The sequence below is a fragment of the Geospiza fortis genome, unplaced genomic scaffold (genome assembly GCF_000277835.1).
Source record: "Geospiza fortis unplaced genomic scaffold, GeoFor_1.0 scaffold10, whole genome shotgun sequence".
In the NCBI taxonomy this organism is placed as follows: Eukaryota; Metazoa; Chordata; class Aves; order Passeriformes; family Thraupidae; genus Geospiza; species Geospiza fortis.
In genome coordinates this window covers 487080-504079 of record NW_005054326.1, presented here as the reverse complement: position 1 = coordinate 504079, position 17000 = coordinate 487080, and the positions used below count along the sequence as shown (strand labels likewise).

General features: G+C 37.3%; 1 protein-coding gene across 2 annotated transcripts in view; it reads left to right on the top strand.

Moving 5' to 3' along the window:
• The window catches only part of ERC1 (ELKS/RAB6-interacting/CAST family member 1), a 271003-nt gene that overhangs the window by 141911 nt on the left and 112092 nt on the right, over nt 1-17000 (top strand). For both annotated transcript variants that reach the window (XM_005421022.2, XM_005421021.2), the window contains one exon: nt 2697-2832. In XM_005421022.2, the coding sequence (XP_005421079.1) occupies nt 2697-2832 (136 nt within the window). The remainder of the gene's footprint in view (nt 1-2696; nt 2833-17000) is intronic.

The following is a 17000-nucleotide window of genomic DNA, read 5'->3' as shown; positions in this document are numbered from 1 at the left end:
TATGAAGATGAAATTGTTCTATAACAATCATCAGTAGTACTGCAGTGTTTAAAATAGCAACAGAACTGTCTTACTGAGCAGTGAATGGGGTGATACCTAATGAGCAAGCTTTTGAGGTCTGTTGATATTAAAAATATGAGTACGTATTTAAATATTTTAAAAGATTGTTTGCATATATAAAAGATGATTCTCTGGCTGTCTTTGAAGACTGAAAGTTATTTGGCAGAGAAGGAAGAGCATTCTTTACAGAACCACAGTATGAAGTCTTCAGAGCTTCACAGAACTTTCATGGTGCAAATGTCAAAGGGCTGTGGACTTGTAAATGCTGAACCTTTTGCATGAGTATCTGCATGAGGTATTGCAAAAGGGAAAATTTTCATTTGGTACCATGGGCATTGAGATGAGATGAAATGTGTATTCATGTGTCAAATGACTCCAAGCCCTTTTGGGTTTATAGATTTGGGGTTTCATGTAACCTTCTCAGATTTATACAGTTAAACAGTTGGGGAAATTCTAGTTATTGCCGCAGATACCTGTATCATTTGAAAAGTTTTTAGCTCAACTTTTGTTCCTTTTTGACATCAGAGATTCGAAGGGATGGTTGTATCTTGCACATGATTCAAAGCCAGGTTAAATGGAACTTTGAGCAACTTGGTCTAGTAGAAGATTTTATGAAGATTGATCTCAGGATTACAAGCACTAAGTAATTTCAAGACTTAACTTTAGTAAAGGTTGTCTTTATCTCGAAACATCTACCTAATATATTAGAATGTCATTAATTTTGGTTCACACCAAAATTAGTGTCAATAGTGCATATCCTTATAATGACCCATCTCTTTGAAATACGTATTTTGTTTGAAAACATTTTGGACCATGTAGGAGGTTATCTATTTCAGACATGTTTTGAAGAGAGTTGGGGCTTTATTAATATTGTTGTCTCCTACCTAACTAGTTGCTTATAGTAATAAAGATCAGTGTCTCAATATGTGAATCTAGCTTTGCAAATTTATAAAAAAATACTTAATTCCTCTAATTTTAATTTAAAAGTTGAGTAAAAATTCTCATATGGAATTGAATGTGTTGGGCTGACATATGTTCATTTTCTGCATTGACTTAGCTGTACTTTCTGTGTTTATTTTATTGGACAGATAGAACTGCGTATTGTACAAGCTGAGTTGGTGCCAGCATAATATTTCCAATAAGTTGTTTAATCACTGAGCAAGTCTGCTTTCAAACTGGGCAATGAGCCCATTGCCAGTGTGCAGCACTGGGTTAGAATAACTCAACAATTACACTGGTTGTGTTTAAAAAGCATCCTGACTCAAATCAGCTGTAACTCTTGGACAGGGTAGTTAAGTATGCCAATAATTTTTTAACATCATCAGAAAAGAACTTTCATTTTTTATTAGTCTCCAGAGGCCATCAGCACTTTTTCACCCTAAGAGTTTGTTTTAGCACCAAGGAAAATTTGCTGTTTTCATGATTTTCCCAGCCTCAGTTGGCTTACATCGGAAAAAAGCGGAGCTCAGAGTGTTTTTGGAGGAACTCAAAACACTGACTGGTCATATGCCATATAATTTGAACATAAATATATCACAAAGAGACACGTTCTTGATCATACTTTTGTTAGGAGTTCTGAAGAAAATATTAAAGAAGGGTTGTTTGTGATCTGTTCTAAAAGTATTTCTGAAATACAGAAGAAACATTCTTCCCTGTCTGTGTGGATAACATACCAGATCTGAAGCTGGTATATCATTCTGTTTTCTACACAGTAAATTAAAGAGCTGTCTCTACTACTTGCATGATGTTTTGGGGAAATCTTGCAACCAAAGAATCTGTCTTTTATTCCAAACTCCAGATATAATTATGGAGAAAAGGGCTGAGGAAGCAAAGCTAGCCTGTTTTGTTTTGATTGGACTAAAAGTTTAGACTTAAGTTCTCTGTGGTCAGGAGGCTGAGATTAAAGGGTCTGTAATTAGATTCAATACTCCATGTGTCTTAATGCCCTGAAAGGCCGAACCCTGTCTGCAGGCAGTGGTAGCTGCCAGGATCATCAAAAATAGTCCATAGATGCAAGTGAAAAGGAAATGATGCACACTTCCTCAAATAGTTTGTTCTTACTTGTTGTGTCTTTCTTGTCTAAAAAGAAAGGATAGGAAATTTCTCAAAATATCAAGAAAACAGGTAGATCTTGAGGTTGAAAAGAAACTGTTTTACTTCTGGAAACAGATTGCCTAATTCTTGTAGGTAATCCTCTATATTCAAGTCATGTTTCAGTAGTTTTCCTGTGTTCCTCACATTAGATACAGTGGTACCCAAAGCAAAATGGGTTATTAGATTTCTTTGGTTTTATATATACGTTTGTGTGTGTTAACAGAGAAGAGTTTTCTTCCCCAAAGTCAGAAGAGGGCAGGTGCATCTTTGGATTAACAGTTTATTAATCAAATTATAATTACCAAATAATAAATAATGCTTTTTTTTCAGGAATTTTCTCGGTCAGGTTAGTAGTAATGAGCAAAATGAAGCCTTCTTTTGGCTGAATTAATGGAGGGTAGTGCTTGAGGATGAGTTTGGTGCGGGTGACCTTGTGCAAAGGAAGTGGTGGCACTTGATGGTGCCACTGTTCCCTGGCCCAGCAGCTCAGCGCTGATGGAAACTGCTCTGGACCACGCTCTGAGTGCTCCTCTCTTTTGCAGGCAAGTTAAAGATCAAAACAAGAAAGTAGCAAATCTGAAGCACAAAGAACAAGTGGAGAAAAAGAAGAGTGCACAGATGCTGGAGGAGGCCAGGAGACGAGAGGATAACCTTAATGACAGCTCCCAGCAGCTTCAGGTAACATGGGAATTCATTAATGCAGTTGGGATAATGAGCCAGGCTGAGCTGCCTGGCTCTCTGCTCTACCTCCTGGTCTGTTTTCATAGCTTTTACCTAAAAACTTTGTTCCTGATTGTTTAAAAAGACACATCTATCCTACAGCATTCAAAGAAAGCAACCTCTCTCAATTGCCTTCATGAAGTACATCGTTGAAATAATTATATCAATTCAATATTGAGATTGGGTGTGACATTTCTTTCTTCTCTGCTCTTCTAACAACCTTTTTCTTTAGCTGTTTTGTCTATTTTCCCAGCTGGTTTTTACCTTGTACTGGTGTCTTTTCTTCCGTAAGTGAAAGATAACCAAGTAAGTATTCTTAGAGAAAGCTGGAGTTACTGTGGGGTGACTGGAGGACCACGTTTTCTATGTGTAGTCATCTTTGTTTACCTCATGAATTCTTTCTGGTCAGTTGGCTTTATTTCTGAAATGATCATGATAACCTACAGAGTTATTACCTGGTTACCTCAAATCTGCCCAGGCATAAGAAAGTCACTGGTATAAAAGCAAGTCAGATGTTTCTCAGTGTGCTGTGTGTTGAGATTAGCTGCAGGAGGTTTATCAAATGGTAAGTTTTCAATTACTGTCATAAAAGTATTAAACTACTGGCATGGAGTACAGCAAAGATACCATGATGCTAAGTGTGGAGATAATAGACATTTTGACTGTGTTTTCTTTAATTTACAAAAATAACTTTCTTTTTGGTGAGTGAAAATAAACATGGAAACTGCACCCTACCTTGTAGCCTTCCATTCTGTTAATCTTTAAAGAGCAAGCCTTTCTTTATTTCCCTTTGTTACTCTTTTTATCAGCCACATATCTTAATACATCTACAATGAAGACACAGAATACATCTTAAGTGTTCTCTAGTAAAGATAAATTCTTTTCTTATTTCAAACATACTCCTTTACTTTGTTCTGTGGGATCATGGGGGGATGTTTTCAGCTATAACTTTGAAAGAACCACAGAAACACGTGTCCATGGAATGCTCTCAGATGCACCATTTTGTGGTTTTCTCCATCAACTCCAGTCCTGTAGATACTGGGCAATGAAATAGTTAAGTTCCAAGTGTATGAAAATGATTTCATAACTGCAGACCTTTATAAAAGGCGGGAATGTGGGATTTCTACATCTGCTAATGGGTTTTGTGGCTGTAGTGCTATAGCAATTCACAAGGCTCTCGTTATGTGGCAGCTATGTTTGAATAACACAGTCCTCCTGGTAGTGAAATGTCTTTAAAAATTCCTAAAGCTACTACAATATTTGGTTAGATTCCTAATCTGCATTTGAGTAAATCTATATTTCAGGTCTGAAAAGACAGCTGGTGCTTCACATTTTCCTTGCAATTGTGTGGGTGGTGTATTTATGGAATTACACCATTCCATCAGACCATCATCTTTGTTTTTATGTAGCACTTCAAGATTTTAAAAGGAATGACTTCCTTTTCTGGCTCTCCCTCCCCAGTTATTCTTTTCTTTCCTTTTTCAGTTTTCTATCTTCTTCACATATGTAATACGCTAAGAAAAACCTGAAATTTGTTTTCTCTCAGCTTCTATTTGCATACTGAAACCACTTTTTTTTCTTTTAAGAAAAAATAAATTGTCTAAAATATTTGTACTACATAGCAATGAACAGAGAGTGATATTTCACTTACTAAGAACTTTAGGTTCTGCTAAAACTATTTAACACAAGTTTCCGGTGCATCAAGGAGATGGTACAGCTTTGGTGGTAGCAGTGAGGCAGCTTTTGCTCAGAAAAAAATGGTGCTGCTTTATATCAGAGTTCTTTAAGAATATATAGCTTCCCTTGCAATTTTTTATCAAATTCTTTACTTATAAAGTGTTTTAAGCAGTTTTAAGAGAGATCATAGATATAAAAATGTGAATAGCATGGATATCTTTACCTTTTCCCATTCAGATTTTCCAACTAGAGATCTCTGTAGGGCGGTACTTACTTTTTTGCAGTTTGCTTATGTTTTGTTTTATTCTGCACTGGTGTCTTTGCTTCCTATATAACTATATGCAAGTTTTTCTGACACTAAAAATGGACATTATTAAATGCATTATTAAATAATACAAGATTGAAGTGTGATGTGATAGTCAACATTGAAGTGTGCAAGTTATCATGGTATTAATGTTCTTGATTTTCCCTAGTGCTTTTCCTGCTTTTGAGAACATAATTGTCCTGTTTGGGTGGGCTCTATTTTAGAGAGCCTTTCCCCATATTCAGCACAAGGCTGAAGGGAATGCTTTTATTCACAGATGAAAAAGGTCTGTATGCTCTAATGAAAATATCAGGTTAAGGTAAAATATGGAGTGTTTAATGACAAGTGACAGGTTCAATAAAAGCTCCTTCCTTTAGAAGAGCCCTCTGCTTATAGCCTCCCTCTCTCAAGGACTGCAACATTTTGGTTTCCTGGAAGTAAAATTTACCCAGAACCACATTTCAGTTTGTTAGTTGTGGAGACCTGTCTTCTCTCTAGGCTCTTAAAGGACACTGCCTTGTAATTGATTAAAAAAAATTAAACCTGAGAGGACTGTAGATATTTAACTTTTTTTTTTATGCAACCATTGTTGGCTTTGGGGTCAGGACACACAAGCACCAATTTCAGATAATTTTGGTCTTGGTGGTTTTGGCTGGAATTAATAATAAGCCATTATGAAATGCTTAAAAATATATGATCTGCATGTTCTTGGATTGACTGTCTGCAATCTAGTCAAATAAACAGGGTCCCAAGCACACAGTGCCCTGCTCTCCTCTCTGTCCCTACCAGGCCTGTGGTTTCTTTCTTCCTGAGGCCAGTCACAAAATGTTCGTTTATTCACAGAGCTCTGATGATGGAAATTTGGTATTTTTGGGAGTGGGGGAAGAATAAAAACCATAATGTCTCAATTCTAGTGAGATGGATAAATAGCTTTCCAAATTTGTCTTTTCCTCCTGGGTTCCCTTAAACCACAGCTCTCCAGAGATCTGAGAGGCTGACGAGTGTCTGGCCTATAAGCAGGATAAAAAAACAAACAAACTGTTGGGCTGGAGTAGAAAATTTTTGCTTTAAGTGACTAAAGCTTGGCTATTGTGAAAAATAATTGATCTGCTGTTTAGTCCTACAAAGGTAACATTTACTGAAATTTCATTATATTTGAATGGATACTTCAAGCTGGCTTCTGAAAGAAAGTATGCATATTTTCTTGTTTTATCACTCTAGCACCTTCTGAAGTTTTTCCAGAACTTTCAGAATATCTGTGCTGTGGGTTTGTGTGCTATAGAATCTGTGTTGCAGCAGGTGTCCATCAGTCTCTAATTGCTGCTGACAAACTGTTATGTCCAGATGATGTGTAAGATGTGTTTGAGTGCTTCAATGAGCAACTTTAGAGAGCAAGTAATCTTATTAGGTTTTTTTTTCTTTTTCCACACCCAAATTTGGGTAATTTAATGTATATTCCTAATCCATGAACTGTAGATGCAAGTATATGCTGTTTGTTTCTTGTGATAGTGTATTTCTTTTATCATATTGGAAAAACCTATCCTTCCAGTGGAAAGAGCTCTACTTTTAATAGAAACAAATATGCAGCTTCATGTTCAGTAATATTTTTACTGTGATCCAAGTGAAGCTCAATGAAATGAACAGATAAGCAAATACCTTCTCATCAAATGAACTTCTAAGTTCATTAAATATCAGCCACAATGCCCCAAGGCTGCCAAGTGTATTAGAGGCATTTGGACAATGCCCTCAACAACATGCTTTAACTTTTGCCAGCCCTGAGCTGGCCAGGAGGTTGGGCTGGGTGGTTGCTGGAGTAGCTTCCAGCTGAAGTAGTCTGTTGTGGTTAACTCTTTGTTATGAGACACCACTGCATGTGCACACAGTCAGTGCCAGCACTCAAAAACCTGAAAACCCAAGTGGAGCCCAGTTCATCTGAGCTTAAATTGCTGAAGAATTCCCTCTTGATATGCTATAATTGGATCTTGAAGGTGGGGTGGATGAAGTTTTTTCATCTCATCTCTTGACAGTAATACTATGCCATAATGAAAATTATGTTGTGTTTTCTTTTGGCTGTTAGTAAAGCAAGATTACGCTTTCCTAATTAATCTCTGAACTTGCTTTTGCATAGTGAGTACAAAATTTCTGAAATAAATGGTTCAAGTAAACCTTTCCAAGCTTCAAGTTCAAGATCTTCTCGAAAACTTGCATCAGAGTTGAAGCAGATTGGTTATGCTAGTTAAATATGTTAGGTGTTTTCCTGGGATAAGTGACTTTCAAGTGTGGAGCTCCTGGCTAATTTCTCTTCCATATAAACCACTGCTATATCAGATTCCAGCCTTGCCTGCCAGATGAGCACAGCTCAACATGTTACAGCCCAGGGAACACTCAGCTGCTCCATTTCAGCCTGGCAGAAATCTGTTCTTTAAAGCCGTCTTGCATCTGCAGGGTTTGCTCCAGAGAACAGTCTGACATACCAAACGTGTATCTGCTCACTGAGCTCAGATGCACCTTTGGGAATTACTCAGATCTAAATGTTCTTTTCCTCTCACTTCCTTTCCTGGTGCTTTTTAGACATTAATTACATCATGGAGAGGTTTTGGCCCCCCTGTCCTGGGTAATTCCCTGTGCTGCCCAGCCTTGGGGTGTCAGTGCTCCTTGGGCCTGACTGGGTGCCATCAGCACTTACACAAGTGGCTGTAATTTCCCTTAAGGCTACATTCAGGTCTAGGTCATCCTCATCCTGTCCTCCAGGACAGAGCTTATGGCATAAATTGCTGAAAGGATACCAATTCACTTTGCAATTCATTTTTAAAGAAATTTTTGTAGTATTTTTTGAAAGGATGAGTTTTTCTTGTCAGTTACCAAATAGGATGAAACTTAATATTGTTACATGTTCTCAATAATTTAACTAAATGTGGTTCTGAGGTAATGTGAATCAGTTTTGCTGTCTGCTTCAGTGTTATGTGGGACTTTTGTTAGTGAAAATGCAGCAAGTATGCACAAATACAGGCTCTAAAGATCAATTATACCTCATAAAAATATAACTGAAATAATTGTATGCACACTTTTCCTCCTATTTTATTTGGGCAGTGGTAGCCAATAGGTGGTTTTGGGATCAACTTACCCTCCAGCTCTTTCTCTCAGAGATTCTGTGACAGCTGGCTTCTCATTGCAAACCAGGGTATACATATGCAGTAGAGACATCAGTATGCATCATGAGTCATTCGTGATGTAATATTCCAGTAGGAATTTTCATTTCCATCCGCTTTTGCAATACATTACAGAAAATACAGTGTTCACAAACTTTTCATTCTGTATGTATTTGGAGGGTTGTGAATTTCAGCGCGGTGTGTTGCAGTTAGTGTAGAAACGGGCACATATTTAACCCTGGCAGATGCTTTGAGGAAAGCTAGCTCTTGTTCTGGTCATGTCATAGCCCTCTGTCAAGAGAGCTTTTTCTTATCTTTCCTGGATGTCTGGGAGAAGTTCCAAAAATGTTGACCTTTTAGCTACACATTTCATCGCTTAGAGTGAGGGGAGATTTCTTGAGGGGAGGTGAGGAAGAATTAATTTGAATTGTAGCCCTTTTTGGGAATTGAAAATCATAATTAAGCCCTTCTGGATACATCTACTTTTACAGCATAGATAATGCATGAATGAATAATAGACAGCCTCACTTCATTATATATGTGTGAAATAATACAGTAATTGTAGACAAGACTCAGTTATTCTTCATTTGTAATGCTCTTTAACTGAAGAAAGGCTTAGATATTTTCACAGAGTTAGTGCCTTAATAATTTTTATCATTCAGCTACACAGAAACAGGACTGAAAAGTTCATTGGACAGTGAAGGAATACTGCACAGTGCTAGAAATAGTGCATAGTATGAAATAGCACTATTGTGACATTATATTTTCATGTAAAAGTTGCACTGTTGGATTTCTATCCCAGCAAGACAGTAAAGCACATAAAAATGAGCTTCTGTCTTACAAAAAAGGTTTCTCCTCTTTTCTGTATTGAAATAATAAAGTACAATGTGGATTTCAAAGAAGGGCATGAAGATTTACTAACAGATTGCCAGAAAATAAGCTCAACAAGGTAAGCAAAGTGTCGTGACAAACAAGGAGCCCCACAGCACCTGCTCAGATGAGGTCCTGTTCCTGGAGAGATCAGTCCTTTTTATCTCTTATGCTTTCACATGTGTGCCTGGTGGACTCTGCAAGACAGCAATTCTCCTTTTACTTAGAGGAAGCTCATCAAGACAAGCTTTCATGCACATTAAAACTTAGGAATATTTACCTGGTCTGTTTCTAATACCAATTTCCAACTTCTTAAAGAAATCTGATACCTGTTCCTCCAAACAATTGCATGCAAAGTATATGGTAGTAGGGGTGACTATTGAAAAAGTTTATATTTACCTCTCTCATTTCTTAGTTTTCTTGGATTTGTTAAGTTTTGGTGCATTATCATTCTTAAAATGTGAGCTGTGATCCACAAGCAGACTGTGGGGACTGTCTTGTCTCCAGTTTTATTGAAGCCATTTTTCTGATGATGATTTGCAAGTTCTAACTAACTTGATTTTTGCTTGTGTGAAATATTGCATGCTAAAGCACCAATGAAAAATATACACTTTTGAACATGGAAAACTATTTGTCTCAAAAATGAATTGTAGAAAGAAGGTGCAGCTTTTTTTCTCTGTCTAAAATAGAGTATCAGAATAAATACATGACCTGGTTCTTAATTTGATGTGGCAGTTCTTACAGAGACAGAGTCTGTCATTCTACATAATTGATGTTTATGACATTAAATCTGTTGTTAAGGAATTATCTTCTCTTGTGTCTGACCAGGAGAGAGTGCTCCATTCAGAATTCTTGTTACCATAACATTCACAGAAAGGAAGTTTAAGGGCCCTGGCAATTGTAATGGAGAAGCATTTCCCTGGATAGACATTTAGCCATCTGCTCTCTCAGTTTTCACTTTATGGTTTGGTTTAGTTTACCATTCATTTATTATGTTCAGGTTAGATGAATTCGTTGCTTTCACATCTTTAAAAAAGATGAACCATTTGACTTTGTCTTCCTATGTAAAAATTGGACAGGTCTACAGTTTTGAAGAGACAGCTGGAAAAATTTCATGGAAGTCACTATTTACAGCTAGCATTAGGCAGTCTCCCAGTTATCCCAGTATTTCCCTTAACTGCAAATTGAGATTTGTAGTGAGAGAAAGCCATTATATGGCCTGAGAGTTTTTAACAGAGGAAAGAAGACTCCCTGCATCCTAAGATTTTTTGGTGATCCATCAGGAATATTATTCCCCAGACAAACTTTCACCCAGTCTTTTCTGGCGAAACATGATGTGTCAGTGGAAGATGAAACCTGTTATTTGTGCTCTTTCCTGTTTGGCAAAGAGAGGGCTTGGTACCCTTCATGATATGCCAGAAACTGAGTGCAGGGAGGGCTGCACAGCTGAATGTGTGCCAGCAGCCTTAACCACTGGATGTTTTTTGCATAGGCTTTTTTCCCCAAGATTAGTATCTGAGTTCAAACTGCTTTCCTAAAAGCTGTCAGGGAGATTAATGTATCTGTTGACAACATGGTGTGGTTCCTGTGAGGAGGTTTCTCCTGAGAATAGGAAACATTGAGGGCCAGATTTAAGCAAAACAATAGGAGCACATTGGAGGGGAAGAACAGCTCTCTTTTCATTTTGGTGTCTTATTTCATGAGCCTGAGAAATGGTAATAAATTTGCATTTTTTCCTTCTTCTTGATTTTTTTCTGTCTCTCTCATAAGGTTTTTTTTTTTTTACTTGCTGTGTTGAAAGTGGTTTCTAACTCATCTCTCCCCAAGAATAAAAATGCCCAATTGCCATGGCTCATTTCATAGTCTCATTGTTTAATAAAATGGCTATTCTGCTTTATTCTTCTTTTGCACAATAGAAAAAGAAAGGGAGCTGGGGTGATGATGGGGACCTCAGAAAGAATTCAGAACTTATTTTTAAAAAATAATACATTGGATTTTTTTTTGTGGTTCTATACTGTGGGAACAAATACTCAAGCATTTCCTTAAAAATATTTCCTCTAATTCATTTCAAATAGTATTAAACCTACTTAATTTCTTTCTAAATAGGTATTATTCTTAAATCTTGCTTACTAAACTGCCCAAATTGATGTCACCCTTAAACTACTTTTTTTTCTATATAGACATCAATGTATTCTGTCTTAAATTTTTCTCTTTGTCTAAAATTTACACGTTCTTAGGAGGTATGAAAGCAACTGCTCTTACTGTGATGTGCAAATATTAACTGGAATTGAGACTTAGGCTGCACATTGTGTTCAGAACTAACAGAAGGTTGTAACACTCTAAAAGTCAGCACCAGTCCTTTCATCTCCTTAGTTTGGTTTGATGTGCACTCACATCTCAATGCAGGCATGGGAAAAACTTAAATATATTGGTATCACTTAGTCTGTGACTGAGGATTAAAGGAGAGTGATATTAACATTCTAGAAGATGTCTGTAGTCAGTTAAAATTCATCCAAAAATTCACTTAGAACATTATGTTGCTTTCCTTGCTTGTGTTTGAATTCCTCCTCAAGTTTGATAATCTTGGGGTCAGCTGATTTTCCAAAGCAGGGAAATAAAAGCTGAAGGAACATGGTGTCCCAACAACATTGGTGTCCCGTGTCCTTCTAGAGCACAGCTAAAAAATGGCAGATGTAATATTTTCTGTAAATGAGACTAAATTTTGGGGCAATTCCAAATTATATTTACTGATTTATTCAGGATATTTAAATGAAAGATAACATATATAGCTCCACAAGTACCTCATAGGTGGAACCCATGGATGAAAGAGCAGGTGAAGTTCAGCATAAGTATATATTATATATATCAGGAGAAGCAATCTTAAATAAACGTGCACAATGGTGGGTTCTGATTAGCTCTATTACCATAGGAGAGCAATCTCAGAATTAGAATAAGTCGTTTTATGAAAATGTTATTGGTTAGGAGGACTATTAAAAAGCCATTTGAGAAGTACCAAACAGCAAACCAGAGAATGCTGCTGTGGCACTGTGTGCATGAGCAGTGCATTCCCCCTCTGAATAATGTGCAGTGATGCCAACCATCCACCACAGAAAAGGGTGTGGCAAACACAGGAGAGGTAAAGGCAAGGAAGGAAATAGTAAACACAAGGACAGGCTTCTGTTCAAACAGATATTAAATAAAATTAAATTCTTGAACGTGGAAAAGAATGAGTGAAGACAAGAGCCAGGGAATACTTTTTCCCACTTTGCAGACTGAGAATAGTAGAGGATTATTTTGGAATATTTGGGGCTAAAGGGAAACAATAACTTGTTTTCCCATTCCTTTGGACTAGTCCAGGCTTTTATAGAAACAATTGGAATTTTCATACAAAGAAGTGAGAATCTCTCAGAATGTGAAATGTTTCCATCTTCTCATTCTTTTGGGTTTTAAGCCAGTTAATTTTAATGGTGACTTTTATGAATGTTATATGCTAAGTTGCCTGTTTAAAGCTACTGTCAGTGTAGTGCTGCAAATACACAATGAGTATCATTCATAAATGAGTCTTAAATCATCTTCAACCACCTTATTTCAGTATTTTTAAGCTCACTGTTTTCTGATTATGTTGCTATTTAATTGTCAAATTTTTACATTTTCTGTACTGTATTCTAATAATCTTTAAATGTATCTACAGTGGAACAGCAGATCAGGCATTTACTAATAAAGATATATTGAGAACAGCTTTTAATATTTTAAGCCAAGCATTTCCCTAAATTAATACCTTTTTTTTCCTGGTTCATAGCTGAATCCATGTTGTACCAAGGCAGATCTCCTTGAAATTACCTTCATTTGGTGCATCTGACTGTCAGGGGGATTGTGGGTGCATTGGGGTGTTCCTGGATAGCATGAAAAAACAGTGATGATTTATTTCTGATGGGAAATTGTTTTACTGATCTCTAGTTTGAAGATGGGGAGAAAGGGGGGTATCTTCATGGAGTGAAAGGGATTTTTTGGGGGGGGGTTTAAAATGTTTTGTGCTTAGGAGTAGGATCTTGATAGATGGCTGCTTTAAAGGAAGCAGTTCATAGCACAAATACAAAAGCTGCTCTACTTGATGATGCACATCAAGGAAGAGGCATCAGAGGCTAAAATCAAAAACCAGAGATGATGATTGCAGGAATTCCCTTTAAAATTGAGGGAGTGGAAGAGATTGAATGTGATAACTGCTCAGTAGACATTTCCTCAATTGTGTTTTTATCAGTAGCAATTTTTGTCCCATATTCATCTGTGAAAAAGAGGGAGAACAAGAGAAGTGTTCTTTTATGGCTGTCCATGTGTGGTGCTCTGATGGTTTTGTCTGCTGAAGGATTAAAAATGAGCAAAGAAAGGTAGGTCTTGTGACTTGTGATATATTAGTGCAATGATGATGACAGGACTGACATTTACAAAGAGAGCTCAGGCAAATAAGGCTGTATCAAGGGAATAAGATGGGTTTGAGCTTTGTGTTAATGGTGCAGTTGGTTAGAACTGCTGCTGGTTTTTTCTCTAATCCCGTATCAGTTTAGGAGCCTCGAGTCATTGTATTGATACATGAGAGAAGAACAAATCTTGTTACAGTAGCATTTCTCCAATTAGACACTCCAAAAAACATGACACATCCCCAAAAAAGGGAAGACAAACCAAATAAACAAAAAAACCCACAAAGCCCCATAACAATTAGAGATATCTATTGCTTTTGCTCACTTCAGATCATTTTCTCAGCTATATTGTCAGCTTTGGGTCCCATTTCAATAGTCCATGCAGTGACCTGCTGTGGTTTGATAGAAACGTTGTCCCTCTAGGTTTTAAAAACTACAAATGTGGTAATTTGCAACAGCCAGAGCAAAATGTTAAAGCTGCTGGCACCCCGTGCAGCTGCTAAATGGTAAACCTGGTTGTTAGTGTTGGCAGGGTGCTTGAGCCTGTCTGGGCTGTTGCTAATGAAAAGTGTCTGTACAAGCCCCAGATTTATAACTGATTGCTGTGCTGGGAGCACCAAGCTTACAGCAACAGGAAAAAAGTGTCAAAGAGATGGCAACTGTCAGGAAAGGACATTGCCTGTTTCCCACAGGAATAACCACTGCTGCCTTTCCTTTTCTGGGCCTGTAATAGTGTCTAGAGCTGTCCTTTTTCTTCTTCTTTCTGTCCTCCTTCAACTAGTATTGATTAGGATCCCTTCTTTCCATTATCACAGACTCTGTGTTTCACTTTGCTCCTGATGTTGAGCAAAAGTGCTGCCTGTTCTGAAAATGCTTTTTGAAAGTGGCACACCTGAGTGGTAAGATGTTGTATCTTGAAAGGTAAAAGTGTGAACAACTGGAATTATTCACACATTTTTGTATACAATTTAGCAATTTTCAGGCAATAATAGTAATATGCAAGACTTTTATTAAGGCTTTCATGTGTATCTAAGAAAAAGACAATGTGAAAGCTTAAGCCTTTCTTTTCATTAAGTTTTCACTAGGGTTTTTTTCCCCCTCCATTTCACTTCCCTTTCATTTAAATTAGATGTTTGTAGTCATTTGTATCTATCTGGTTATTTTCTCTTGCACTCTGTCACTAGAGATGATACATTTCTTTTCCAACTTTCATGGGTTTGGGTGGGTTTTTTCTCATGTAAATATATTTTTGTGTGCATCCTTCCCACGTACAGAAAAGCACATATTTTTGTTGGCAGCATCATTCATAGTCCTGCATCACTCTTGAGTATTTTCAAGGGACAGTGTAGTTGAAACATCACTCCATTTTCTACCTTTCTATTTAAAAAGAAAATTTCCCTGGCCATTTCTCATGAAGTGTTGGCTTCCATACAGTTTTTTTTTCACCATACTAATTTTAATGGGATGGTTATATTAAACCTATCATGTCTAGAAATAATATTTATCCATTTTTTTTCTTTTCACTGTAAATATATTTTGGTTCTTCCTGCAAGTGGTGATCCACAAGTGCACACAGACTCTGGATGTACACATATCCTCTTTTTCCACTGTGGTATTCTCAGAAAAATGTACTCATAACTTTCTGCCATTGCGCATCTTTTCAGTGCAGCATATTCAGTGCAGTGGCCAGCTTTGATTGCACTTCCCTCTCAACTCCTACTGGAATTAAATTCCTCTACTGCAGTGTTTCTCCTTTTGTCTCTTGTAGTTATTTTTCTCTATTTATGTAACTTGTCAGGCTTGAATTGCAATCCATGTGTCTCATTTGGCAGATACAACCGTCCAGATGCTGACATATGTTGTTCTAATGACATAATCGTTGTGTATCTCAGGTCTGATCTCCAAAGATGAGGAAATGTTGATCGAGGAGCTCCTGCTTGGCAGTTTGTGCCTTGTAGCTCTCAGACTGCTCCTTTCATTCGGCAGCTCCTGATAATTACATCTGCTATTGCTGTGCTTACAAAAAACCCTCTTCATCTCACTCTGTGAGAAACAGGGACTTCATATAAATCTAATACTTGGATGTACTCAGTTTCTGCCTAAGAGCCAGAGATTTCCTCATCACAGATAACCCCCAATTCATGAGGTCTTTAATTTCACCAATTGAGAGCACCAAGACAGCATTAGCATCCGTGGTTATTGTAACTCCCCTGCTTGTTCATGCCCAGCAATATATCTTGTTGCAGCTTTATATGGTAGTTTGTCTCTTTGTTACTTTATTTTCAGAGTCTTTAGCCGCTGGCTCTGTGTTTATTTGGGGTTTATGCTACATCTTAGTACCAAGCTATACTCTACCCTAAAGGTATTTCCTTCTTCAGGAGTTTATAAACAACTCTTCTTTCATTCCACTTTTCAAGCAAATATGTTTGTAGAGGTCTGGGGTTTTTTTATATTGCCACTTTCTTCAGGAAATGGTAATGAATTAAATGATTTTTTGTGGATGTCTGTTACTTTGGATGAGTTGCAGAAGGATCCCAAACACTCCTTTTGAGCTAGATTCTGTCATAACTACTTTGGGTTTTGTACCATGGGGTTCTGGCCTTCAGAACCTCATGTATATTCTTGAAAACCCCAATTAGAGGTATTTCTCCATTTATGAGTGACAATTTTGTGTGCTTTTCTTGTTCAGAGACTTGAAGTAGTTGGTCAGCATGTGGAACTGAGTGAGGGAGATCCACCATGCTCACCTGAGCTTTAAGGCCCTATGTTTCCTCCTGAAATTAAATGAAACTGTAATACCTTCTTTTGGTAGCACCACATTACATATTCCCTTAGGACCTTCTTAGGAAAATATGCAGGTTTTTACAGATCTCTTTCAGAGAAAAGAAAACATTATTTAACTGATTTATTTTCACCAATTGTCCTCTTGTGAAGAGTAGGTATTTGGCATAGCATCTTTTCTTCTGGGTTCAGTAGTTCAACCAACACTGCAGAAACCCACCTTCAATAATTTTGTGCATCTTTGGCATCTTTTGATAGATTCCTGAGATTGCAAACCAGAAATCCTTAGTAATGGGCTGACTATAAGTAGAACCAATTTTTCTTCTTTGTATTTGCTTTTGGTTATGGCCAAAAAAGAGGAAGCAAGGAAACTTTATGGAAGATTTTGAGGAGTCTTTGAAGAAGATTTCAATTTTTCATATTAATTCATTAATCAGCATGCACTTTAGAGTTACAGGTAATCAGCCCTCATATTTTTAACTAGGAAGAAATCTTAACATTTGTGGGTGGACTGTCTCTAGATGTTGTTGAAGAATTTGTTATCTCAAGATCTAAATTATTGCATCCATGAGGAAGCTTTAAGTAGTACTTGAGGCAGCTGACAGTCCTGAGTTCCCATGTTCCACTTACCCAGTGGAAGGTCAGTTCACAAAGGAGAGGTTTTCTGTCTAGGGAGAGTTTTATTCCATCTAGAATGGACTGAGGTCATTAAGTTCTTTATCTGGGTCATGGCTTCTTGAGGAAATACATGATAACCAAAGGCAGTAGTTCACAGGAGTAAGGGCTTGTAATGATGGAATGATTTTGCTGTTTAAAAAGTAATTGATTGCAAAACTCTTCCAGTATTGTGTTCTTCTCACCTGGTCAATGAAAGTGCACAGGTAAAATGTGCTATTGCATTATTTACAGGGTTCTATGATACAATTCTTT